The sequence below is a fragment of the Triturus cristatus genome, chromosome 12 (genome assembly GCF_964204655.1).
Source record: "Triturus cristatus chromosome 12, aTriCri1.1, whole genome shotgun sequence".
Taxonomy (NCBI): Eukaryota; Metazoa; Chordata; class Amphibia; order Caudata; family Salamandridae; genus Triturus; species Triturus cristatus.
The window spans coordinates 233,910,704-233,937,938 of NC_140595.1; the positions used below are offsets into that span (position 1 = coordinate 233,910,704).

General features: G+C 44.6%; 1 protein-coding gene across 11 annotated transcripts in view; it reads left to right on the forward strand.

Moving 5' to 3' along the window:
• LOC146775776 (butyrophilin subfamily 2 member A1-like) overlaps positions 1-27,235 on the forward strand; it is a 506,274-nt gene that overhangs the window by 206,891 nt on the left and 272,148 nt on the right. For all 11 annotated transcript variants that reach the window (XM_085637618.1, XM_085637620.1, XM_085637622.1 and 8 more), the window contains exon 4: positions 3,789-3,896. In XM_085637618.1, coding sequence (XP_085493744.1) covers positions 3,789-3,896 — 108 coding nt within the window. The remainder of the gene's footprint in view (positions 1-3,788; positions 3,897-27,235) is intronic.

Below are 27,235 nucleotides of genomic sequence, written 5' to 3' on the forward strand. Positions count from 1 at the left end.
TGCTTCCATTTCTGTGGAATTTCACCTAAGCTAAAAAAAATAGAGCTGTTAACTGTGGAACATAGGATAGAAAGATGTCTGTTCCTTGCATCAGAATTTTAGGCGGGGCTAGATCGAGAGGAGATCCCGTTTTAATATTCATGGCCATGCCCTTCAGATCTTCCAGCGCAGGTGTCCTAAATTCACTGAGGGCATGCCCCCAAAAATATACAGCTTCAGGCTTCTGACAGAAAGGTTTGATAAATTATAGCTACTTTAGTCGCGAAAAAGTTAGCAACCTTGTTACAATTCTCAAAAGATGTAGATGCCAGGGCCATTGTACGTTCAAGCGAGGACAAGGATTTAGGCATGGAGTAAAAGCTTTGGAGGAATTCTTAGCACTTTCCATTTTTCTAGTATATAAAATAACAACGCGTTTTCCTAATGAGCGCATTATATTGCTTGAGCTCATTTTTGTAGTTGGCTCTACTAATAGGTCAGTATTCCTTTCTCTACCTACGCGCAAGGTGCTTACACCTTTTTTTGCTATGATTAAGGTTTCATTGAGTCTGGGAGAAAATGTCAGAGTTAAATCTAGCCCATTTCCTACAAGTAATTGGCTGGCTAGGCTTAATAAGAAAAGGCCTGCAGAAAGGCACCGAGAAGGCCACCAGATGGTTGTCTGACCAGGGAACCATTAATGGGGCGTCCACCTCAATCATGAGGAAATTGGCAAATATCGGATCTAAAATATGTCCTAACTCATGAGTAGAAGTACTCACTTATTGCGTCAGATTCATGGTTCCGAGTTCCTTACATACAAAATGTGCTTCTGAGTTAGAGTTCTTATCAAAGTGCATATTAAGGCCATCTAGGGTTAACAGATTGGTGTAGTGCTGGCTGAACTATGGTCTCTATGAGACTGGATATAAAGTGTGATGTGGGTCCTGGTGGTTGATAAATTAAAAAACCCACTATTGCATGATCTTCTGCGTCAGAGAGGGTAAACATAAAAAGGCCTTGCAATTCTCAAGCTTTGCGGCCTTAATGGTACATTTCAGGGATAGTTTGTAAATGATCACGATCACTCCTCTTTTAATTGGGCGATCCTGTCTAACTAGCCCATAACCTAGTGGTAAAGCATCTAAGCTGTCAGGTGCTAAGCACTCATTCAGCCCAGTTTAAGTCAGAAACAAGGCGTCCGGCTGTTTATCTACAAGAATTTGGAAGATATTTTTTTTATGTTTAATTAGCGAGCAACAGTTAATAAAAAGGAGCTGTATTTTGTGTTAATTGGTTAGTTGGTTAAGGGCAGCCTCTTCAGTTCGTAGTTAAAATCAAGTGAGGGCAGTTGAGCAACTCAGAGTCAGCTGTTAGTTTATGCAAGCATACTTCAGGGATCTTAGGAGCTAAGCTTCGAAGTAAATCTGGAGAGTAGTCTAGATGTAGATAGGAGTTGCGACTAGCAGGGGTTCTGGCCCCTGACCCGGTCGGATGCGGATGGGCGCAGATGGGATTGCCTTAGGCCCATCTTCAGTGCGCCAGCAGCATGTCTGCACCGCTGCCATCGTGAAATAGTCTGCCTTTGATCACTGCTATAGCCTCTTCTTGGGAGATATTGTTGTGGAGCTCCTCTCTATCGAAGGTAATAAGAATTTCTTTGTCCATATCAAAGCTTCATCCCTCTATTATTTTGATGAGCCCCATGGAAACTCATGACATATGCCTCTGTAGAACATACAAAGGATTTTAAGAAGATATCGGTATATTGTGCCAGAGGTTCAAGCAAGGAACCACACATATAGATAATAGGTCTGCCAGGAGGATTATTAGGATATAGTTCACATTGGGAAGGATATAAATCACTGGTATGCATAGATCTTAAAAACTCTAACTCTTCAGGGCAAATCCATCATTTTTCCATTGCTTTCTTGGTTATTTTTGCTTTTCTCTGGGTCAGGCTTATGGTATGGTCTGTATTAATCTGTCAGTAATGTCCTTGATTGTTTAATTGGCCCAGATTGGATCATATTGTTTAACAAAATCTTTTAGATTACATTGATTCGCAATCCACATAGTGATTCAACAATGTTACAAGATGGCCGTCATTTTAGTAGAAGAGTCCGCAGGCATATTTATGCTTGCATGATGCCTTATGCACAGCGCTCATAATAAACTTCCCCGCACCTCATAGGCACAGAATGCCCCAGCGCAATACATTGATATTTGCAGACTTCTGTGCACCAGTGTTCGCTTGGGCTCCAAGTACGCTGAATGATGTGTCTCTACATTGCAAAGACATTAGTCTGCTAGGGATCTCGCCTCTTAGTAATCTCTTACTATTAAACTTCGGACCCACCATATTTGCTTTGCTATTTTTACCTTAGGATCCTTCCTATGAGGATTTACTTGGAGTACTTACTGGTACGAAAGGCATGTTCATTCATGGTGAGATACTAGGTCTGTTGGGTACTAGATTGCTCCCATTCTCGTTTATGACAATGGGCAGTGAGCTGAGTTTGGTCTTCCCCTTCTGGTGATTATTCACTCAATTTACACCATAAGCAGGCAGTACACGGGTCTTCTCCTTTATCTTAGATCCAGTGCATATTATACTTGTGGGATTATAGCTGTGAGCCCAATCATGGAGCTGCATGGTCGAGGTTTTTTTACCACATGCAGCTCAGCACTTCTTCAAGGTGTGATTACCTTCTTTTTGGTCTGATAGTAATGCTGTTTCAGCACAGTGTCCACGTTGACATGTGGTGGCATCGTTCTCCTGTGCCTTTCATGCGGTTGTGCAAGGAAAATGTTGTTTCTGTAAATAGATGCACATATTTGTAAATATTTGTGATATGAACTGTTTTATGTATTGTTTCTTAGGTATGTGTTTTTTGTATGTTATTTGTTCTGAGGAGGCTAATATCCATTGCAACCCAAACACATCGACTCTTCATATTAGCTGAATCCATCTGCATTAAGTGGTTTTGGATTAATTTACCTTTTTACAAGGCCTAAAATAATAGGGTAGTGTACTCTAGCTGACTCCTTGTTGATATTGTGACTACCTCCAGGTGGATTATGGACTCAAATGATCTTATAAACACATAGCATATGATACTAGGGAGGGACAAGGAACACATGAACCTGGTATAATTCTGCTCACAGCTGGTGCTGGTAAAATATTGCAATACTTTTAGTGAAAAAGGTGATTGCCTATGCTATTATGTGACTATGTTTATGTCCAGAGACTTTGAAGTATTCAGACTAAAAAGAACTGTAGACAGATGTATTGGTTGCCATTTCTAATTAACTATGTTAATTAATAGGCCATGCTTGATCCAGTTCAATTTTCCCATTGAAAGTAATGATTTAATTGTGAAATAATTGCCACAGGTTCAATGTATCCTCCTTTCATCCCTTCCTTCTTTCCTGTTGACATTTTAACTTGAGGCATAAATTCTACTCTTGTGTGTTGACAGCCTGATTTGCCTCTTTGATGGGATAATTTTCATATATTGTTTGTTGAACTTCACGAGTGCTGATTACTATTGAGCTGTACATCATTGCTGAAGAGAAAAATACTTTTCAGGATAGATCGAAATAAAGAATGTGTTCTAAGATGGGAATAAGTAATGTGCTTCAAGTCTTCTGAGAAGTCTTGTTGATGGTCTCTTATGTCTACTATAGAACACACGTTTACCAAAGCAAAAAAAGTGATGCTGGTCCAATGAAATATGTAACTACAGGCATAGAATAATACTATTTCATGTATGGCACAAATAATGGATACTATCTTTAATTTACAGGTGACACCCTGTTAGATTCTGATGTTTTATTTAAGATGACTTGGGAGGAAAACCAATATTTAATTAATCCTGAAGAGGGAAAGGAAAACAATGACTGTCTCCATCCAGGTCAGGAATGAAATGTTTGAATTGTGCAATGTAGATCAATGTGTAGTGTCTTTGTATGATGATCTGAGACAAACTGATATACAATTTATCTAAACCCGCTCATGTTTTGCACTGTAACAGCTGCATACAAACTTCGTTGGTGTGTAGTTGGTTGAGTGCAAATTACAAACTGAGGATTGTTGGCAGCAATCCTCCTACTTGTACTTGTGAAACAAAAAAACAAACTGTAGGAATTAAGAAGTAAACCATGCTTAAACATGCTGTAGGCCTCCTTTTTGGATCCAGAGCTTTCCATATGTTGTTTACCCATGCTGTGTAGATTTGGGGGGAGAAATAAACGCCTTTCTGCTCATCTTGATTTGGGAAAAAAGAATGAAAAAAAAAAACAGCTATGGCTCGGCCCTTACGTTCTACTGCACAAGTGTAGGGAGGTATGTACAACTATGTGTCATGACTCAGGCAAATTTTCTTTGCTTTTTTATTTACTGATCCAAGATGGCAGACACAACTTGAAATGTTTTTGGCATGAAAATTATTTCTGTACCTGGGGGGACATAGCTAGTGAGCCATCGACGCACCTGCTGGTGCAATATTTGCATGTCATGGGTGCAGGGTCGCATGTGGTACACTGGCTGGTAGAGGCGCTTCTCGCACACACATTGAAGCCGCTGACACGGCTCAAAGTCAGATGGGAAGCTGACAGAGGCCGGCCCTGGACGGACAGGGAATGGGATGTTATACTGGAGAGTGCTAGGAATGTACCCAGAAACTCGAGGTTCAAGCTCATTCAAACGTACGTTATACACAGGGCGTATCTATCGCCTGACATGATTAATAGGTATTTTCACATCACCACCTCTGAATGTCCCCGTTGTCAGCATGTGAATGCTGATCTACTCCATATGCTATGGTTCTGTGCATCACTTCAGCATTATTGGCATATGGTAGTGATAACCCTGGCTTCATGCACAAACACAGATATGCCACTATCATGGGAGGTGTGCCTCTTGGGACTGTATGTCAGATCTAAGAAAAATAGAGTTACTTCAAAATTTCGAGACCTTGGTCTCATCACTGCAAAGCGTCTCACAACCAAAAAATGGAAGGATGCACTCCCTCCGGAGGTAGTTAGCTGGAGGCGTTCACTCACAGTGTGGGCTCAGGCGGAAAGCGCAGCACTGCATAGAGAGGAGATAGCTGTGCTTCGCAAATTCCCTATTGCACAACACTGGGACGAGTTGCTAGTTGCCCTCCAAATTGCTAATCCCACAGCACCAACTGTTACACTGTTGCCCATTCCCTGACTGCCTTACCTGGCCCCCCACCACTCAGTAATAGGGAGCAGCACAACTCTGAGCCCACGACGTAGATCCTTATCGTTTCCCCTACGCTGCCACGGATAGCTCCCCCCATATGCCTCCTCATATGCCCCCCCCCTCAATCCCTAGACATGCGGACACAACTTGTCAGTTATGGCTCAGAACTGTTTCGAGTATTGGGTTTACTATTGACTAATTGTACGTCTGCATGGTAGTGCATTGACAATGCGTATTAATGTACGGTTCTGTGTGGTTAGGGCTAACTAAGGTCAGTGTGTGGCAGAGGTTCCTTCAGATGTTCTAAGTTTCAGTTATGTTTCGGTAATTTTGGGGAAAAATATGCTTTGTTGGAAATCACTAGTGACCGATATGTGTGTTTCACAATCATTTAAGGTCTTTCTCCTAATAAAAAGTGACTTGCCGGTGCGATCCAACCGGTTCCGCACTGGATGTACCTGATGCACTCACGTAAGCTCCTGTTAAGACTGTATTATTATGATGCGCTTCAGGAAGATGCAGCAGAAAACAATGACATTACTTGGTGTTCTATGATGTAGCTCGATAATGGGCAATAACACACAGAGGTACTCCTGCGTATGCTCCAATATGATCTGCATGTCAGCGCTCAGGCCTACCATAAATGTGTTATATCTAAATTGTTGTGATTGCTAATACTATTTGGCACCTGAGATTTTTATATATATTATTCACAGCAGAGCATAACCAATAGCTTCTTTTTCCTTGTATAGATTCAAATTGTCAGTCATGATAAAAAAGTAAAATACCAATAAAGATATTTAAACAAAAACAAAAAAATGAAAATGATTTCTGTACTGCGGAGCGGCTGGCAGCAAATGGCAGCCAATGTGTTGTCAAAAAAATAAATAATTTTTTTTTAAAAAGTGATAGGTTAGCAAGGGGAGGTGGAGCAACAGACGAGCCGGTGGAGTAAGGAATTTGTGGTGCAGATATAAAATAAAAATAAAACTGCATGGGGAGAAGGATTTTTTGTGAACATGTACAGTAGGCGTAAAATGAGAAAAAGTAAAAATATGAAAGAAAATGTCTCGGGCAGAAGGTGGCTAGTATATGTTTGCAAAAAAAAAAAAAGATACAAAATCACTCCTTACAAAAATAAATAAAAAAGAAAGGAGCACAACATTTGTCCTACTGTCCCTGGCATGGAGTGGACTATTTTTTTAGATGCATGAGCAAAATGCCGTAACACCCAGTGAAGAGAGCCAGTTGCTGATGTGAAGAGTGACGATTGCTGAACAGAGTGAGGGGAATGGAGGTAAAAGTACACAAGAGAGAAACCCATAATTCATGGGGCATTTTGGGTGTGAGCACAGACGAGAAAAAAAGAAAGTGGTGGAAAACCAATGCAATTTTATGGAGTTCTTAAGCAAAAAGAAAAAAAGAGTTCCTTTGTCAAAACTCCTTTCAGAGGGGCACTGGGCAAGCAGGGGGTACTGTGCCCAACCATGTTGGCTGAAGCCTTTTACTCCTGATGTCCCGGGCCCCGACCTACTATTAGTCCTGAGCAGCTGGGCCAAGAACCTCTTCTGCACTTGACTCTAGGTGGTATTGGTGAACGAGCAGTCAAAGGCTCCCTGTGGATACAAGTTAGAGAACATGACTCATAACTCAAAGTACACTCAGGAGTGTCAATAAATGTAGTCAAATACTTCATTTTGTATTAAAAAGAATTATTTTATTTCTAATTCTACGCATTCAAAGAAATATCAAAATTCATAAACAACATCACAATCCCCTTGAGATCAGGGATCTAGTGTTTTCGTGGCAAATCCTTCCCTCGTCCTTGCAGTGTGGTCAGGGTTATTCCAAATTCACTGGTGCCTGCATCCAGGGGATGCTAACTTGTAAGCCTTACTCAAGAGTTCCCCCATGACTCTTAGAAAATAGTCAAAAGTGTCTATGGTGCCGCAGCACCTTCAGCAGCGTGTCCCTGGGGCTCAACATTCCCAGTTCAGTCTTACCCACTCCTGCAGCACGGAATCTTTCAATGTTTCATCGGATTCCCCAACCACAGACACCCGCAGGTTCTGTTCGGAGTAGTCAGACTGCTTGAAGTACACACAGTAGCACCTAATAGGTTCAGGATCTCCCCCAAGCTGTGCTGGTTCCTTTCCCCAGTGAACAGAGATGCTCCTAGCCTTCATGGAGGGGGGTGATATTCGACTTCTGACTGGAGCCTTCCGATTGCACAACGTCCTTCTCGAAGTCCTCCAAAAACCTTTGCCGTTGGCCAGGGGCAGATCTCAATGGGTGGGGTCAACCCATCGGTCGCAGCCTCTCATTGTTTTCCGATCAACAGACCTTACTTTTGGTAAACTCAGTACCGGAAGCCCCACCTGGCACAGGGAGTTGCTGCTATACTTGCAGACAAAGCGCAGACTCTAGTGAATTTACCTGCGCCATGGTTTCCCCTCTTGGCACACAGGTGTTGCTAAATCACTACTACACATGGACGACAACCTGATCAGTGCACAGCCCTATACTCACTACCTGATGTAGGGCAATGGTGTGATATGCACACAGCTGCTAAAAAAAATACTTTATAAAGGTGAGTGAGCCTGTGGGCCTTACTCCAGTGACACAGGGTAAAAAGGACTTGTTCATTCCTACTGATCACTACACACTATGCTTCCACCACGGCTGTTGCAGCAGCCGAAACACGCCTTTCCTGTTTGCTGGGTCGAGGGAGGCCCAACACAATAAAGAAGCCTTATCTCTGCAGACCTTGTGTGCATGCTCTCTTCCATCTGGGAGTGGAAATTTGTATTGATATATATGCAACAAGTTGTGAACAAGGCTTGTAAAGCCAAAACGCTTAGGCATTTGTCTGCAATATACGTTATTTACATATTTGAATAAATTTTGCGCGGGAGTGCCATCTATAAGATCATTTTTGGGAGCAGCTTTATAATATATATATATATATATATATATATCAGTTTACGCTCCAAGATGCATGCAGGCACCACGCAGAGAAAAACAGACTCTTCAATACGCTGTATTCTGCTGTTCAGGATATCGTGTTTATTTAATAAATAAACAGTGCAAAGCGGTCATAACGCGTTTCAGCCAATGCAGTGGCCTTGATCACATGAGCGCCTGACGGGTGAGTGAAAACACTTATGTATGGTCCCAGAGTACCATGAGATTCGCTGTCAGTTGCTGTGATAGACATAGAAAAAATACTTTCAACACATGAATGTGAAATACTAGCGACTTCGATCTATAATGTCAACAGGTAAATACAGTGCCAGCTCAACATATATATATTCACTGAAAAAACCATAGGTTTCAGACATGTTATAGTTAGGAATTAGCATTTAAAAAACCTTAGAAATTCACTGAAAAATCCATAGGTTTCAGGGCAGTTATAGTTAGCTGGACATTTCACTTGTACAAAGCCATTGAAATTCCTCCGTTATAGTTAGTTCTGCTAACTATAACTCACGCACCCGCAATCCACTGTGTGCGGCACAACTAAATCATCGTTGTTAGACTTTGGTTTGCTTTTTTTTTGGGGGGGGGGGGGGGGGGTGGCTGTTAATTTCTGAAGTTTCCTGTTTTTTTCGTTTTTAAAAATAAAAAAAAAATGAAAGAAAAAAAGAAGAAAAAAAAGTTCTTCTCAGAGCTAACTTCTCTGGTTAAAGAAAGAACTATATTTGTATGTTAATGTGTGAAAGTTTGTTTGAATGTATGTGTATAGCTTAATTGACTGAAAGAATGCATTAGTAATGTAGTGTGAATGTATAAGTGCAGAACTATAAGTGTGTTGGTTAGTTAGGGGACTGCATGCATAGTGGATAGGGGTTTGAAGCAGTCCATGCGCTAAGGCCTGGCTCACTGCACGAGTACTTGGGTACTGACTGAATGATTAGAGTACTGCAAGGAGAGTGCCTGGGTGAATTTATAAGTGGTTGGGTTTTGGCGCAGTGAATGGATTAGTACATGGTGCTGAATGGTTCACTAGAGGAGAGCAAGGGGAGTGACAGGGTGTTTCCTGGAAGTGTATGGATACTGACTGGGGAATTGAAGGTGTGAAAGACAAGTGTGTAGGTGGTTCGAGAACTGCATGCATAGTGGATAGGGGTTTGAAGCAGTCCCTGTGCGAAGGCCTGGCTCGCTGCATGAGTACTTGGATACTGACTGAATGATTAGAGTACTGCAAGGAGAGTGCCTGGGTGAATTTATAGATGTTTGGGTTTTGGCGCAGTGAATGGATTAGTACATGGTGCTGAATGGGTCACTAGAGGAGTGCAAGAGGAGTGACAGGGTGTTTCCTGGAAGTGTATGGATACTGACTGGGGAATTGAAGGTGTGAAAGACAAGTGTGTAGGTGGTTAGAGAACTGCATGCATAGTGGATAGGGGTTTGAAGCAGTCCATGTGCTAATGCCTGGGTCACTGGATGAGTACTTGGGTACTGACTGAATTATTAGAGTACTGCAAGGAGAGTGCCTGGGTGAATTTATAAGTGCTTGGGGTTTGGCGCAGTGAATGCGTCCCGGGCCACTAATAGCTCCGGGGACCCCACCCCCCGGGGCTGGCCCTCTCCGTTGGGGACCGTGGGGGGGTCCCCAATACCCCCACGGTCCTGCCGGCTCCCCGCGTCCTTCGGAAGCCGGCATTGCTTTTCCACATGGGGAGCTGCTAAGATGCAGCTCCCCGTGTGGAAAAGCAATCGTCTTTGGTTTTTGGAAGAGAGAGCAGGTTTCCTGCTCTCTCTTCCAAAAATCAAAGCAGTTTGCTATGGCAGGGCGGGAGCCGCGAAGCTACCGTCCTGCCATAGCAAACAGCAGTGTCCCCGGGGGGTGGTGGTCCCCAGAGCTGGGGGGTTCGTAACGACCCCCCCCACTTTAAATACTTCGTGCCCCGGGGAGGTGGCGGTCCCCGGGGCGTGGGGGGGGCTCAAGCCCCCCCACAGGTTTATTTAATTAGAAAAAAGCCCCGAGGTGGCGGTCCCCAGGGCAGCGGGCGGGCCGTGTGCCCCCGCTAAACAATAATTTATTGTAAGCCCCGGGGGTGGCGGTCCCTGGGGCTGCGGGGGGGGCCGTGAGCCCCCTGCATATACTGTCATAAAGCCCTGGGGGTGGCGGTCCGAGTGAAGAAGACAAGGGTATGGAAACCTGAGTCAGAAATGGCCATCCCTGGAATGATGGGTCCCTTCCTTTCCTCCTGTGAGAAAAAGACAAAAGAGAAAAAGAGAAGTGATTTTAGAAGTGAACCTGTTAAAATTAGCCTAAATTACTAACACAACACGTTTCATAGTATTAGCATAATTAAAATGAACATCATTACAAATATGGATGAATTTAGAATACAGAGAAAACAGAAAACACAGCTTTATGAGTTTTTTACAAGAGAGATATGATCTTAATCCTCATGTAGATGTGTGCTTAATTCCGCGTCCAAATTATGCCCCCCTGGATATTTTGTTTCAAGTTCTAGTATCTATTTAGATTCCTGTTTACGCAACTTGAGCACTCTGTTCTCTCCTCTAGGACTGCTATGTACTTGTTCTATGATAAAGTAGCTAAGTAGGGAGCTGTTAGAGAGATGAAATTCCTGAAAGTGTCTTGCTATGGGGTATTGGAAGTCCTTTTTATTTATGGCACGTAAGTGTTCCCTGTACCCTCTTTTTGGCCATAAACATAGTACTACCCACATATCTGAGTTTGCATGGGTATTCTAGGACGTACACAGTAAAAGGAGTACTGCACGTTAGGATATGATTATTGTGTTCAGGCTTTGCATTACCTAGCGTAGTGAACTCCTGCACCTTGTGACTGTTATGACAAGCTCTACAGTGTCCTCAGGGAAAGAAATCTTTGAGATTGTGTTCCCCTCTGAACGGTGTTTGTGTGATGTCATTGCATACAAGGATGTCCCTAAGACTACAACTTTTTCTATATGTGATACTGGGTCTATTCCTCACACATTATCCAATAATAGGGTCACTGGTTAAGATATCCCATTTGTCGGCAAGAATTTTCTGTACCTGTTTCGAGCTGTCATTGAAAGTCATAATGACTCTAGACTCTTCAAATGTGGTGTCGCCAATGTAGATCCTCTGTCAACTTTGCTGATTTTATTTATTGCTTTCTTAAGTACCCACATGGGATATCCTCTGTCTAAGAATCTTTTAATCATGGTGTTTTTTTCAATAATGAACGTGGATTCCGTACTACAGTTTCTTCTCGCTCTCAGCAGTTCACCGTAGGGAATACTCCACTTTAGATTGTCCGGGTGACTGCTGAGAGCGTGGAGGAGGGTGTTACTTGCAGTGGTTTTCCGAAAAAGACTCGTATGTAGAGTACCTTCATGTGTTGTAATCATGAGGTCAAGGAATTCTATGTGATGTCTGTTCATATTCAGTGATAAGCGTATATTGTAGTTATTCCTATTGAGTTTTTCTACAAATCTTGTGGCGGCTTCCTCAGTTCCTGACCAGATTATACAAAGATCGATGTAACACAGCCAGATTTTGACCTTTGGAAAATCTGAACTGAGTCTATCATCTGAGCGAATTTCTTCCTCCCATTTGCCCAGGAACAAATTGGCGAAACTTGGGGCTAAACATGTGCCCATCGCGGTACCACGTGTCTGTTTAAAGATGGTACCATTAAACATAAAGATGTTATTTTGTAGACATTGTTTAATCATTTCAACAATCGTCGTCGTATATTCCAGATAACTTAAAGGTCTATTTTTCAAATAGTGGAAACATGCCTCAATGCCCTGAGAATGATCAAGTTATGTTGTTGACGTTGAGAGTTATCATAAGGTCTGTGTCAACCCAAATCATACTGTTTAGCTTTGAGAGAAAATCCTTAGTATCTTTTACATGTGATGGGAGAGCAGTAACATACTTCGATACATTTTCTAAAGTGCTACCAATAGAGGAAATTATAGGCCTCCCTGGCAGATTAATGGGGTCTTTATGTACTTTAGGCAAAAGATACATTATTGGTAACTTGGGATAATCTCGTTTGAGAAAACAGTATTTCTCCCATGTTATAAGGCCATTCTGTTCCCAATTCTTTAAGTATTCCCATGTGTCAAATATACTTTGATTATACATATCAGTATTGACTTTCACATAGAAATCAGAGTCATTAAGGTGTCGTAATGCTTCATTAATATACGCTTCTCTGTTCCAGAGTACGATGTTGCCTCCTTTATCCGCAGGTCGGATAACAATCTCAGTATCGTCAGGCCAAGATTTAATATTTTTTTTGTTTAGCTGACAAGTTGGAATTAGATGGCATATATCTAGATTTCTGATGTTTAAGATTTTGGAGTGATTTGGTCACTACATCGTGGAAGGTGTCAATACTGTTGTGGGGCAAATTGGGATAAAAAACAGATCTAGGTTTAAATTTGGTATGTGCTGCTTGGTCCATTGTGACATCAAGTCCACATATAATGTCTTGTGTGCCTGTTGTAAACGTGTCACTCCTCGCTAGATCATGTATAAGACGAAGGGTTTCGGTATCATCTACTGTCAGATTGTCGGATGTACTGGGGGGCAAATTTGCAATAGTGTCTTTTCTGGCATTGGATGCCCTAAGCAAGTGCCATTTCTTGAGTTTGATCTTTCTAACAAATTTGTAGAGGTCTATACGGGTTTCTGAGTAGTTGAAGATCTGTGTAGGAGAGAAGGTTAAACCCAAACATAATGTTTTCTTCTCATAAAAGGAAAGGAGTAGTTCTGTGAGGTTAATGATAGTTTTATTTACCATCTCGGGATCCATTACTGTTTGTTTCTGGAGCCTGCCAATTTGTTTCCCATGGACTCCTTGATGTTGTCGTTTTTGTTTCTGTTGTTTCTTTCGTTTTCTACTCTGTTTACTCCTCCCCTGAATCTTCCCCTTCCTCTTCCTCGCTGTGCTCGTCCCCGCCCTTGGGCTGGTGGTGTCGGTGTTGATCTCGGTGTTTGTTGGCCTCTTCTGAGAACCCGGAATTCGTCTAAAAAAGTTGCTGTTTTAGACGGAAGTGATCTTTCTGAGACTGAACTTGTAGTAGTTGCAGATGTGTCAGTGTCAGATCCACTTGTTTCAGAAGGTATAGATTCCATTCTTGTATGGGGAGTGGCACTTTCTTCCTTGGATAATGGTTGGCCCTCGTATAGATAGTCATATTTATGACTATATGTCAAAATGCGTCCCGTTTCATAGTCGATACAGTCTCTATGAAGTTTACGTTGTTCTTAATATCTTCTTCATGTTGTTTCAATTTAGGTTCCAGATCTTCCGTAAATTTTTTGATGGTATCTTGTTCATTACAGGTCTTAAGTTCATCCTCTAATGCTGCCAACTCCACAAGTAAAGTTGCTCTATCTTCCCAAGCATATTTGATGAGAATATTAAGCATGTTTCTTGAGCTGTTTGCGGAGTTCTCTGCCCAATCATCCAACATGCGTGGATTCAGCGATTCATATGAGGGCATGATATAAATGCGTAAACCTCGCAGGACCATATTTTTGTCCTGTAATGAGACTGCTTTCCACCATTTAGCAGTTTCCGATCTTTTAAGTTTCTCTAGTCGTCTTAATTTTGTGATGAGAGAAGAGTCATGTTGTTGTCTCATGGGGCTTCTAGTTCACCTGGTGCCCATGCTAATAAAGTTTGGGCTGCTGCCCGCCTCTCTGATTCTTCATCCATAATGAAAAAGAATAAACGGGTCGATAAAATTCCACGATGTATGTCTTATTATGTGTGTATGTCATTTGAGATGTCATCAGTGATGTAATGAGTGATGTCACTTACCATGTCATGAGTGATGTAATATGTGACGTCATCAGCAGTGCATTGCGGGCGCGCGAGTTATAGTTAGCTGAATTAACTATAACGGGGGAATTTCAATGGTTTTGTACGAGTGAAAAGTCCAGCTAACTATAACGCCCCTGAAACCTATGGTTTTTTCAGTGAATTTCTAAGGTTTTTTTAAATGGTAATTCCTAACTATAACGTGCCTGAAACCTATGGTTTTTTCAGTGAATTTCAAAGGTTTTTTAAATGCTAATTTCTAACTATGCCTACAGAGATAGGACATGTGAAGAAAGAAGAAAAAACGCACAGAAAGAAAAAAAAGAAATGCAGAAAGAAGCAACAGAAGTCCTCAAAGACGAAGAAAAGTGCAGGAAGAAGGATAACGCGGAGAAAGAACAAACAGAAGAGCAGAAAGAAGCCTTGTTGCAAAATCATCCTGTACCCTCAACTTTTTCAGACGGATACTGGTGGTAACTGAGTCTGACTAACCAGTCCTAGAGCCAGTGCTAAGTTAAAAGACACTCAGAATACAGTGAAAACACCTACATACACTAGGGAACACTATGTGTTGGGGTCCCCCTGTGATTAGCATGACCTCCTCTGTAAGCCCCTAGTATATAATAGGGCAGGTGATTAAAACTACCTCTTAAAACGCGCCACAGGAGATTAAAACTACCTCTTAAAACGCGCCACAGGGCGTGTTTGCACACGTCACCTCAGGCCCCGTCCCCTCCCTTCCCCACTGTGTAAACACGCCCTGTGGCCGTTTTAAGTTGGGAGATTAAGTCCCCTTGAATCCTGAGGGTCCCTAGGGTCCAACTAGACCACTAGGTACCTCCAGTAAGCGCCACAGAGCTGCGTTGCAGAGAGATGTAAAAAGGGGCACGGCCTAGCCCACCTGTCTGCAACGCAGCGCAGTGGCGCTTACTGGAAGCACCTGGCGGGCTAGTTGGCCCCCAGGGGCCCTCAGGATTGAAGGGGAATTATTTCCCCAACTTAAAACGCGCCATAGGGCGTGTTTGCACACGTCACCTCAGGCCCCGTCCCCTCCCTTACCCACTGTGTAAACACGCCCTGTGGCCGTTTTCAGTTGGGAGATTAAGTCCCCTTGAATCCTGAGGGTCCCTAGCGGCAAAATAGCCCACTAGGTACGTCCAGTAAGCGCCATTGCAGAGAGGTGTAAAAAGGGGCTCGGCCTGCACCACCTCTCTGCAACGCAGAGCAGTGGCGCTTACTGGAAGCACCTGGTGGGCTAGTTTGCCCCCAGGGGCCCTCAGGATTGAAGGGGAATTATTTCCCCAACTTAAAACGCGCCATAGGGCGTGTTTGCACACGTCACCTCAGGACGCGTCCCCTCCCTTCACCACTGTAAACGCGCCCTGTGGCCGTTATAAATTGAGAGATTAAGTCCCCTTGAATCCTAAGGGTCCCTAGGGTCAAACTAGCCCACTAGGTACCTCCAGTAAGCACCATAGAGCTGCGTTGCATAGAGGTGTAAAAAAGGGCGTGACCTCGGAACATCTGTCTGCAACGCAGCTCCCTGGTGCATACTGGAGATACCTGTTGGGCTAGTTGGCCCTCAGGGACCCTCAGAATTGAAGGGGAATTAATTCCCCAACTTACAACTGGCTAGAGTGCTGCAAGGAGGGGGCATGGCCTCTGGCACGATGTCGGTCTTTTATTTTTTTAAGAAGGAGGGCTGTGTGGCCCCCCTTCTTTTTCTAATTTATTGGCCCTGGGGACTCCATCCCCCAGGGCCTGCACCCTAATTTTGTTAATTGAAAAAAATAAATTTAGAAGGGGGCCGCGTGGCCCCCCTCCCAATGCCTTAATCGGCCCCAGGGGACCCCAACCCCTGGGTCATGGCCTTTTTTTTATTTTTTTTTTTAATTAGGAGGGGGGCTGCGTTGCCACCCTCCTCAGGCCACTTATGGCCCCGGGGACCCCATCCCCCGGGGCCGGCCTTTGTTTCTTCTTATTTTAAAAAAATATATATTTATAGAAACACCTAGGATATGCTGGACAAACCGTATGTACCTATCACCATGACGATTTGCGTGATATTCATTATAAGGCGACTATGCATAGAATGAATCCACTTGGAATGTATTTACACCGCTAGTGAAGCTCTGACGTATCTGACACCCTATTGTGCCTAATCCCGGCGCCCCCGCCGGTGGGTACTCTCCAAGTAGACACCCTTGTCGTTTATTTATACAAACATGGGTAGCTATTGACGGGCACATTTAATACACACGCACACCAAGCCATTCAAAGGGGATTCGACAAAAATTCGACCAAACTATGTGTTAAAATCCGGGTTCTCTGATTGGCACAGGTAGCTACTTGTGACAAGCAGGGAACCTTTCCTCTAGTCAGGGTAAGGGGTTACACTCCTAAAACAACCCCTGCTCACCTTCTAGGTAGGTTGGCGCGAGCAGACATGGCTGATCGCAGAGCATTATAGGTTAAGCATTTGTGAACACATACAGTAACCAAGTGACAACACTACAAATGGACACCACACAGGTTTTATATTAAAAATAAGGATTCTTTATATAGAGTTACCACAAGACCATTAAACGACAAAAATACACAATACTGTTACTCTAGATGGTAGAAGGTTGCTTAGTTCTCTTAAGTTCTTAAATGCGACACTTTAAGTCAATGTACCTTTTAGATGCGACACGCAGGGCAACAAAAGTGTTGCAACGATGTCGATGCGATGAAGTTTTAGGTGCAAAGAAATAAAGACGTGAAGATCTTCCAGATGCGTTACTCTTCTCTGATGTTGCGAGAAGGTTTGACTCGATGCTTCAGCTACAGCGGCGTCACCCTTTACGTGATGCGACGACAGCGGCCTTGGCAGCGGCACTCTTCTCCGACGTTTGGGAGACTCTTCCGCTCGATGCGATGTTGCAGCGGCGACACCCCTTGACGCGATGCGACGACAGCAGCTCCGACGGCGGCACGCTTCTCCGTGGATGCGAGGCGCTTTTCTTGATGCGGTGCAATGCGACAGCTACGAGGGCTGCGATGGCGACATGCTTCTTCCTCGATGTGAGACTCTTCTCTTGATGCGGTGCGATGCGTCAGCTACGATGGCTGCGATGGCGACACGCTTCTTCGGCGTTGCGAGACACTTCTTGGATGATGCGAGACGCTTCTGCTCGATGCGATGCTGCAGCGGCGACGCACTTTACGAGATGCGACGACAGCAGCTCCGACGGCGGCACGCTTCTCCTCCTTGAGTCGCGCTTCCAGCTCCTTGCGACACGCAGTCCCTCAGAAGGCCCAACAACAGCAGCAGGCACTTCCAAGAACCTTTGGGGAGCTGGGGGGTGAAGTCTGTTGTTCCTGAGACTTCAGCAGGAGGCAAGCTCTATTCCAAGCCCTTGGAGATCTTTTTAAGCACAAGTTGAAATAAAGTCTTTGTAGTCTTTCTCCACTCCTTCAGCAGCAAGGCAACCACTGCAGGCCAGTCCCCCAGGTCAGGGACAGTACTCATCCTTACAGCTTTCCCAGTTCCTTCTCCTCAGGCAGAGGTTCTTCTTGTCAAGCAGGATCTAATTTCTTGGGAGCAGGGTCCCAATACTTATACCCCTAATTCCTTTGTTCCTCTGGGGTAGAGGGGCCTTTGCCCAGTCCAAACCAGTTCCTGAGCACTTTGTTGACATGACTCTGACTTTCTATTCAGGGTGTAGGGCAGAGACATCAGCCGCTCCACAGGAGGTGGAGCCAGCATTGTGGTGGCAGAGCACAGCCCTATTCAGAGTCCAGGTGCACTCATCCCACCCATCTGGATGTCAATCTCTCTATTCACCACCAGGCTACTTAGCCCTGCCCCTCTGGGTTTCCCCAGCCCTGTCACTCACACAAACCAGACAGGCAGATACACATCATAGCAGAGGCGGGCTAAAATGGTTAGGCAAGCAAATACCAACTTTCTAAAAGGGGTATTTGCAAACACAGAATATAAAAATAAACTTTACTAAAAGATGTATTTTATTATTCTGAGTTCAGGCATACTAAACTCGATTTTCTACCATTCTCGCCTATGGGAACAGGTAGCCTTGCAATAGGGAAAAACGAAAATGGCTGTAATTCACTATTAGGACATGCCACACACATCAGGGCTTGTCCTACCTTATGCTTACAATGCACCCTGTCCTTGGGCCTACCATAGGGGTGACTAATATGAAGTTAAGGGAAGGTTTAGGGACTGGGAAGTGGGTGCACTTCCCCAGTCAGCATGACAGTAACAGCCTGCACGCAGGTTCTGCAATGGCAGACCTTAGACACATTTTACTAGGCCGCTTCTGTGGGTGGCACAACCAGTGCTGCAAGCCCACCAGCAGCATTTGCATTTGCAAGCCCTGGGCACTCCTGGTGCACTTTACTGGGGTCTGACAGTAAACCAAATAAGCCAATCATGGAATCCAACCAACATATACATTTTAAATAGGGAGCACTTGCACTGTGCACTGGTTGGCAGTGGCACAGTGCTCTGAGCAGCTAACACCAGCAAAACACATGAGGCACAGCGACAAAAAGTGGAAGGGAGACTCACGCCAAGGTGCCAGGTCTAACACTATGCAAGAAACCCTCCTCACAGTTAATAAAACACACATCCACGGCCGGATGTGTAATTCTTTTTATTTTACTCTCTGGAAAGGAAACGAACCTCACTTGAGAGTCACAGCGTGCTCCTGGCTGAGCCCAATGCTGTGTTACACCCACCAGTGCCCGCCGAGTGCCACACACTTCTTTGTTGTATTCCACCAGCTAGTGCGTATGCTATGACACTCTCTAGCCCATGTGCACTGTAACACAACCCCGTGAATGTCATGCCACACTTGCCTTCGCACGGGTTATATTGCCCCATCTAACGTGCCTTCCTCGATGGCTATGTTATAACGCACAGCGCTATGCCATACATATTACAATCTGGGATCCATATCTTTGTCACAGTCCATATGCAACGTTACACTCCCCAGCACATATTTTATATTACAACTTTAGAGACTAGTTAGGTTACACAACACTGCCCTGTGCATATTACACTCCAAGGCGCATATCGCATAGCATGCGCTAGTGCCTGTGCTATCTCATGCTCTCCAATGAATCTGTCATTGCGCACAATGTATTGCATATTATATTTCACGCCCCGGTTCATCTTACATCACACTTTCTGGTGCATAGTTTATACCATATACTATATCTAGTTTTCATTTTCAATCATTCTCTCAGGACTATGTTCTATATAACACTGCGTCCACCTACCCTTTTCACTGGCATTACATTTTGCGATGGGGAGTGGAGGGTCAGGGGGTGTTTCTGCCAAGTGAGCCCGGAGTCACAGTCACAAACGTCCTCTTCTTCCTGAATAAAAGTGAGAATATGCTGCATACTTGTTCATATTTTATGTAGTTCGCACAGACACACATTTTAAAAACAATAAAGTTCCTAATACCCACCTTCTCTGAACAGTTAGCTTGCTGCCCCATCCACCTCCTCCCTATCCTCTGTTGTCTGAATCCATGGACTAGCCTCCTCCCTCCTGCCATGCATGGTTTGATGTGCTGCCACTGCCCTCCATTTAGCATGATGTACCAGTCCACTCCTCCTGCAGTCCATTGCCCAATTCTATGGCCCATCATTGACCTCCTGCTTAGCCTCTGTGCTTAGCTTGCTGCCCCTATTCTCCTTCCCCCTGCCCTCCGATGTCTTTGTGCATGCCCCTGCTCCATTCTTTTTGCCCACCATGTTCCATGGACCTGCCACTCCGATCTACTCTGAGTGTTCTGTTGAGCTGCCACTCCCCTCCCACCTGCCTAGCATTGTCAGATGACTGTAACCTGTCCCTGCCACCTCCACCCTGCCTGTCCACATGCCTTGCCCCTATCCCCTTCCTCCTGTCCTCCATGGTCCATTTTACTGCCACACCCTTCTGCCCTCCCTGGTGTGTTGAGCTGCAACTGCTCCTCCTGCCTGCCCCACGCGGTCTGTTGTGAGGCCCCTTCCCCTGAACTCTCTTGTCTGTGCTCAGGTCCTGACCCTCCCTTCTATCCTCCATGGTCCTTTGTGCATGCCCCTGCACCCTCCTTCTTGCCCATCATAGCCATTGTGCTGCCACTAACCCTCCCGCTTGCCATGCATGGTCTTCTGTGCTGCCATGGCCACTCCCACCTTCCCTTTGTGGGCAGCTAGCTGCCCCTGACCCCTCCCACCTTCCCTCCATGGGCGGTGTGTATGTCATCATAGTCTCACTGTTGCTCTCCATGGTGTGTCTTGTTTCTAGTGCCCATCCTGCCTGACCTCCATGGTCATCTTGCTGCTCCTGCCCTGCCCCCTTGCCCCCAGCCCTCTGTTACCATGTGCAGACCCCTATTCCCTCCCTCCTGGCTTGTCTGTTCCATTGTGATGCCCCTGATCCGTCCCTCCTGCCCTTTATGGTCTGTTATGCTGCAGCTTTCTCTCCTGTCTGTCCATTATGGTCAGCTAGCTACCATTGCCTCTTTCCCCTCTGTTCTCTGTTGTCCATGTGCATGGTCCTGTCCCCTCCCTATTGCTTTCTATGGATTGTTGTGCTGCACTCCCGTCCCGTATGCCCTGTGTGGTGTATTGTGCTGCTGCAAACCCTTATGCCTGCCCTGTAGGGTCAGTTTGGTGCACCTCTCCATGTCTCTCCTGTCCTCTGTTATCCGAGTCCATGTCCCTACCCCAATTCCTCCTGCCTACCATGATCCAGTGTACCATACTTGCGAACATTTTGAACTTGGTAAGAGGGAGATTTTGAAAAAAAACTGGGGTATTGATTTTCCCCTTTGAGTTACATTGAAAAAGACTAGATTGTAGACAGGAGACAGATCAAATAAAGCCCATTTGAGCTTAAAAACATTGGACGTTTCCTGGCTGAATCGGGTCTGTTGGCATGTATAGTTGTACTACCACTGCCTCTTCCTTCGGCCCACAATGGTCTATTATATTGCCACAGCCTCTCTTGACAGTCCTGTATTGTTGGTTTGTAGCCCCTGCCCCCCTTTCCACTGCCCTCCATAGTCTGTTGTGCTGCCACTGTCCTTCCTGCCTGCCCAGTGTGGTCAAATTGTTGCCTCTGCACTCTCCTACCTGCCTTCAATTTTCAGAGTCCGTGCCCCTGGCCTCTGCCTCTCAACAGTATCCCAATGAACAACTAGATTGCTAACATTCTATATTTATTACAAAAGTGTGGAACGCCTGACGTCATCTTGATGTAATCAAAACTGTAATACCTAGAGCATTTCCTTTAGAAATTACATATATGAGAGGGTCTTATTTGCATCACAATTATGGTTAGTGCTCTAAAAAACTAAAATGAGGACATATTTTCTGAGTTTTCAAATAGCGACAAAGAACTTTTAAATTATTTGTAATCTTTATGTTTTTTTTATCCAGTTGACCACTTGATTAAATGTTGCACTTAGGGGAGAGGATGTGGTGTTACTTCCAGAGCTGCAGACTTTGCAACTGGGGAACCAGGTTGGAGTTTCTGCTTCAGCTTAACATTCTGTGATTCTTGTCAAATCACTTAATCTCCCCATTTCTACAACCAAAATGAATTTGATCTTGTGTGATGTAACCAATGCTCATGTAAAGCACTTCAATACCTGACAAGTCTGCACTATATAAAACTGCAAATACACACAAAATAATTGTTTTGCACACTTCTGTCATTGGGCTACATGTGGGCTACATCTGGGTGATATTTGGGCTACATTTGGGCTCTTTTGTCTCTGGTGGCCATCTTGGGAGATTTATTTGTTATGAAGTTTCCTAATTTCCTCATTTACTGCAGTCTCCTCAGTAGGAAATACTTTCAGTTTTTTACTTTGGTTCCATCAAGAAGGCATTCAGATGTGTCACACATTTTCCATAAATTCTGAATGGTAGCACTCTAGTTGCTCATTAGATCACTGTAGTAAAGCTACTGCTCACCAGGGAAGTCTGCTGCTGGTATTCAAAGTGCATGTTTCAGTCTGCATGTCAGAAGTTTTTAATGAAATAGAAGAGGATTTGAGAAGTCACTCAAAATGTGCCCTAGTTTTTCTTTCTGCAGCACTAATCATACTTTCTATGGCAAAATTAACCCCCTCATTTTGTTCCTTTTTAAATTAAATGTTTTAAGAGTTACCACTTTATTCCAATCAAGATGGCTTCAGGTGTGCAATACGTTTGTCATGAGTAGGACTGTTAGCGCTCTAGTTGTACTTTAGAACACTCTGGGAAGCTGCAGTAGAACACAAAGGAATCAACTGACAGTCTCTGCCCTTGTTGGATGTACACGTTTTACTGAGAATGTCAGACTTCATTCTCACATGACTGAGAAAGATAATGTGAATTTACAGAAAATATGCTCTCAGTTTAGCTTATAGATCATCTTCCAAACCTCTGTGGGAAAAGCATGAGAAAATAGTTTTCTCTCAAACATGATTCATGATATCACAGCAGAAGGCTTTTTCACATGGTAAAATCACCTTTGAACACACCACAGTTCCTAAAATGAGTATGGTACCATCAACAAATGATTTATAATGTAACTAGAGTCTTAAAACATTCTATTAACTGCAATGCTTTTTAATGAGGTGCTATCATGTATATTGGTCCCAAGATGGCTGCCAACACTTCTTGGATGAAGTACTGACAGCCAATCAGATCTCACGATGAGATGTGTGGTTAGGCTCCACCCAGATATATCTATCTTTTTAACTCTAATTTTCTCAGGAACTACTGAACGGATTTACACCATTTAAGCAAACGGCAAGTGTCTGAACTGAGGACTACCTCTTTGCCAAATTTGGTGTAATTCCGTTCAGCAGTTCGGGCTGTAGCTGCGTCAACAGGTCCTATGGGAAAATGGGTTTTGGGAGCCCCCTTCGCTTGACGAATCACCGTGATATTCTCAGGATAGGAGCGGACCAGAGCTGGCCAAAAGTTTGGAAAATTTCGCAAAGATTCGTCAATCGGCGCCAATATTATTCCAAATAGAATGTTGCGGATTTCCTATGGAAAATAGGTCCTAACTATAACTACCTACTGGCGACTGCCAGTAGGTAATATATATATATATATATATATATATATATATATATATGTGTGTGTATATATATATATTATCTACTGGCGGTCGCCAGTAAATAGTTATAGTTAGGACCGTGTTTCCATAGGAAATCCGCAACATTCTATTTGGAATAACTTTGGCGCCGGTCAACGAATCCTCGCGAAATTTTCAAAACTAATGGGGCGCTACGCTCCGCTCCTACCCTGAAAGTTTCGGGGGGATTCGTCAAGCGGGGGCTGAGAAAAAAGGGGGGTCCCAAAACGCGTTTTCCCCATGCATTTTTCCATAGGACCTTTAGACACAGCTACAGCCCGAACGGCTGAACAGAATTACTTGAAATTTGGCAGAGAGGTAGTCCTCAGGTCAAGGATGTGCCTTTTGTAGGTCTGGTGTAAATCTGTTCAGTAGGTCCTGAGAAAATAGCATTTAAATCAATATATATATCTGTAAGCGCGATCCGTGCGCTTACCGTAAGCTTACCGTACGCGTACGGTGCCGTGCGCGAGCTCAATTCTGATTGGTGGTTACATGACTGTAAACATTCGAATCGGTCGAAATCAGGAAGTGTCGGCCGCCATTTTCTGTCTCTCGGACTGAGAAACAAAGGTGGGGAACGTGAAACGGGGGCAACGAAGAGAGTTGCAGACCCCCTAGTGTTTGTCAGGGGGTCCAAGAAGGACCCAAAAGTACGAAAAATAAATTTAATAATTTAAAAAAAAAATTGCGGGGTACGCGTACGGTAAGCTTACCGTACGCGCACGGCAAAAAAAAAAAATAAAAAAAAATAAAGAAGTAACAATCACATTTATTAAATAAATTAAAGGACCCACAAGGGAGAAAAAAACAAATGTTGCTGCGTAAAAAAAGGCGAGGCGCGCACGGCATGGACTGCGCAACGTGGGCGCTGCGTACCGAGCGCCCACAGCGCGCGCACGGTGCGCGCAGGCTGTGCGCATAGTGAAAAACCAGAAAAAAAAATAAAAAATAAATACATAACTTAGCATTTAAAAAACCGTACAAATTCACTGAAAAAACCATAGGTTTCACACACGTTATAGTTAGGAATTATCATTTACAAAACCTTGCAAATTCACTTAAAAAACCATAGGTTTCACACATGTTATAGTTAGCTGTACATTTCACTCGTAAAAAACCAATGAAATTCCACGTTATAGTTAGATCAGGTAACTATAACTTGCGCGACCGCAATCCACAATGTGTAATTTCAGATGTCATCATTGATGTCATGAGTGATGTACTATGTGACGTCATCAGCAGTTTATTGTGGGCGCGCAAGTTATAGTTACCTGATCTAACTATAACGTCGAATTTCATTGGTTTTTTACGAGTGAAATGTACAGCTAACTATAACATGTGTGGAACCTATGGTTTTTTAAGTGAATATATATATGTATATATGTATATTTATATATGTATATAATAGTCACTGAAAGAACTATAGGTTTCAGAGACGTTGTAGTTAGAAATTAGCATTTAAAAAACCTTAGAAATTCACAGAAAAAAACATAGGTTTCAGGGGTGTTATAGTTAGCTGGCCATTTCACTCGTACAAAACCATCAAAATGTCTCCGTTATAGTTAGTTCTGCTAACTATAACTTGTGCGCCTGCAATGCACTGCTGATGATGTCTCATATTGCATCATTCATGACATGGTCAGTGACATCACTGATGACATCACTGAGGAAAAAAACTATGTTTTTTTCTGTGAATTTCTGAAGGGTTTTTTAAATGCTAATTTCTAACTATAACGTCTCTGAAACCTATGTTTTTTCAGTGAATTTCAAAGCTTTTTTAAATGCTAATTTCTATCTATAACGTCTCTGAAACATATGGTTTTTTTCAGTGAATTTCAAAGCTTTTTTAAATCCTAAGTTTTTAGAGCCACAGAACCAGGTCAGCAAAGCTGCTCTAGAGGCAGAGAACCAGGTCAGCAGAGCTGCTCTAGAGGCAGAGAACCAGGTCAGCAGAGCTGCTCTAGAGACAGAGAACCAGGTCAGCAGAGCTGCTCTAGAGCCAGAGAACCAGGTCAGCAGAGCTGCTTTAGAGCCAGAGACTCAGGTCAGCAGAGCTGCTGTAGAGGCCAAGAACCAGGTCAGCAGAGCTGCTGTAGAGCCAGAGAAACCAGGTCAGCAGAGCTGCTTTAGAGGGAGAGAACCAGTTCAGCAGAACTGCTTTAGAGCCATAGAACCAGGTCAGCAGAGCTGCTTTAGAGCCAGAGAACCAGGTCAGCAGAGTTGCTGTAGAGCCAGAGAAACCAGGTCAGCAGAGCTGCTCTAGAGGCCGAGAACCAGGTCAGCAGAGCTGCTCTAGAGGCCGAGAACCAGGTAAGCAGACCTGTTGTAGAGCCAGAGAAACCAGGTCAGTAGAGCTGCTTTAGAGCGAGAGAACCAGGTCAGCAGAGCTGCTTTAGAGCCAAGGGACCAGGTCAGCAGAGCTCCTCTAGAGCCAGAGAACCAGGTCACCAGAACTGCTTTAGAGCCATAGAACCGGGTCAGCAGAGCTGCTTTAGAGCCAGAGAACCAGGTCAGCAGAGCTGTTGTAGAGCCAGAGAACCAGGTCACCAGAACTGCTTTAGAGCCATAGAACCGGGTCAGCAGAGCTGCTTTAGAGCCAGAGAACCAGGTCAGAAGAGCTGTTGTAGAGCCAGAGAACCAGGTCAGCAGAGCTCCTCTAGAGCCAGAGAACCAGGTCACCAGAACTGCTTTAGAGCTATAGAACCGGGTCAGCAGAGCTGCTTTAGAGCCAGAGAACCAGGTCAGCAGAGCTGTTGTAGAGCCAGAGAACCAGGTCAGCAGAGCTGCTTTAGAGCCAGAGAACCAGGTCAGCAGAGCTGCTTTAGAGCCAGAGAACCAGGTCAGCAGAGCTGCTCTAGAACCAGAGAACCAGGTCAGCAGAGCTACTGTAGAGCCAGAGAAACCAGGTCAGCGGAGCTGCTTGAGAGGGAGAGAACCAGGTCAGCAGAGCTGCTTTAGAGCCAGAGAACTAGGCCAGCAGAGCTGCTTTAGAGCCAGAGAACCAGAGAACTAGGTCAGCAGAGCTGCTGTAGAGCCAGAGGAACCAGGTCACCAGCGCTGCTTTAGAGCCATAGAACCAGGTCAGCAGAGCTGCTCTAGAGGCAGAGAAGCCAGGTCTGCAGAGCTGCTCTAGAGGCTGAGAACCAGGTCAGCAGAACTGCTGTAGAGCCAGAGAAACCAGGTCAGCAGAGATGCTTTAGAGGGAGAGAACCAATTCAGCAGAACTGCTTTAGAGCCAGTGAACCAGGTTAGCAGAGCTGCTCTAGAGCCAGAGAACCAGGTCAGCAGAGCTGCTTTAGAGCCATAGAGCCAGGTCAGCAGAGCTGCTCTAGAGCCAGAGAACCAGGAAGCAGAGCTGCTTTAGAGCCATAGAACCAGGTCAGCAGAGCAACTTTAAAGCCAGAGAACCAGGTCAGAAGAGCTGCTGTAGAGCCAGGGAAACCAGGTCAGCAGAGCTGCTCTACAGGCCGAGAACCAGGTCAGCAGAACTGCTCTAGAGCCAGAGAAGCCAGGTCTGCAGAGCTGCTCTAGAGGCTGAGAACCAGGTCAGCAGAACTGCTGTAGAGCCAGAGAAACCAGGTCAGCAGAGATGCTTTAGAGGGAGAGAACCAATTCAGCAGAACTGCTTTAGAGCCAGTGAACCAGGTTAGCAGAGCTGCTCTAGAGCCAGAGAACCAGGTCAGCAGAGCTGCTTTAGAGCCATAGAGCCAGGTCAGCAGAGCTGCTCTAGAGCCAGAGAACCAGGAAGCAGAGCTGCTTTAGAGCCATAGAACCAGGTCAGCAGAGCAACTTTAAAGCCAGAGAACCAGGTCAGAAGAGCTGCTGTAGAGCCAGGGAAACCAGGTCAGCAGAGCTGCTCTAGAGGCCGAGAACCAGGTCAGCAGACCTGCTGTAGAGCCAGAGAAACCAGGTCAGCAGAGCTGCTTTAGAGGGAGAGAACCAGGTCAGCAGAACTGCTTTAGGGCCAGTGAACCAGGTCAGCAGAGCTGCTCTAGAGCCAGAGAACCAGGTCAGCAGAGCTGCTTTAGAGCCATAGAACCAGGTCAGTAGAGCTGCTCTAGAGGCAGAGAACCAGGTC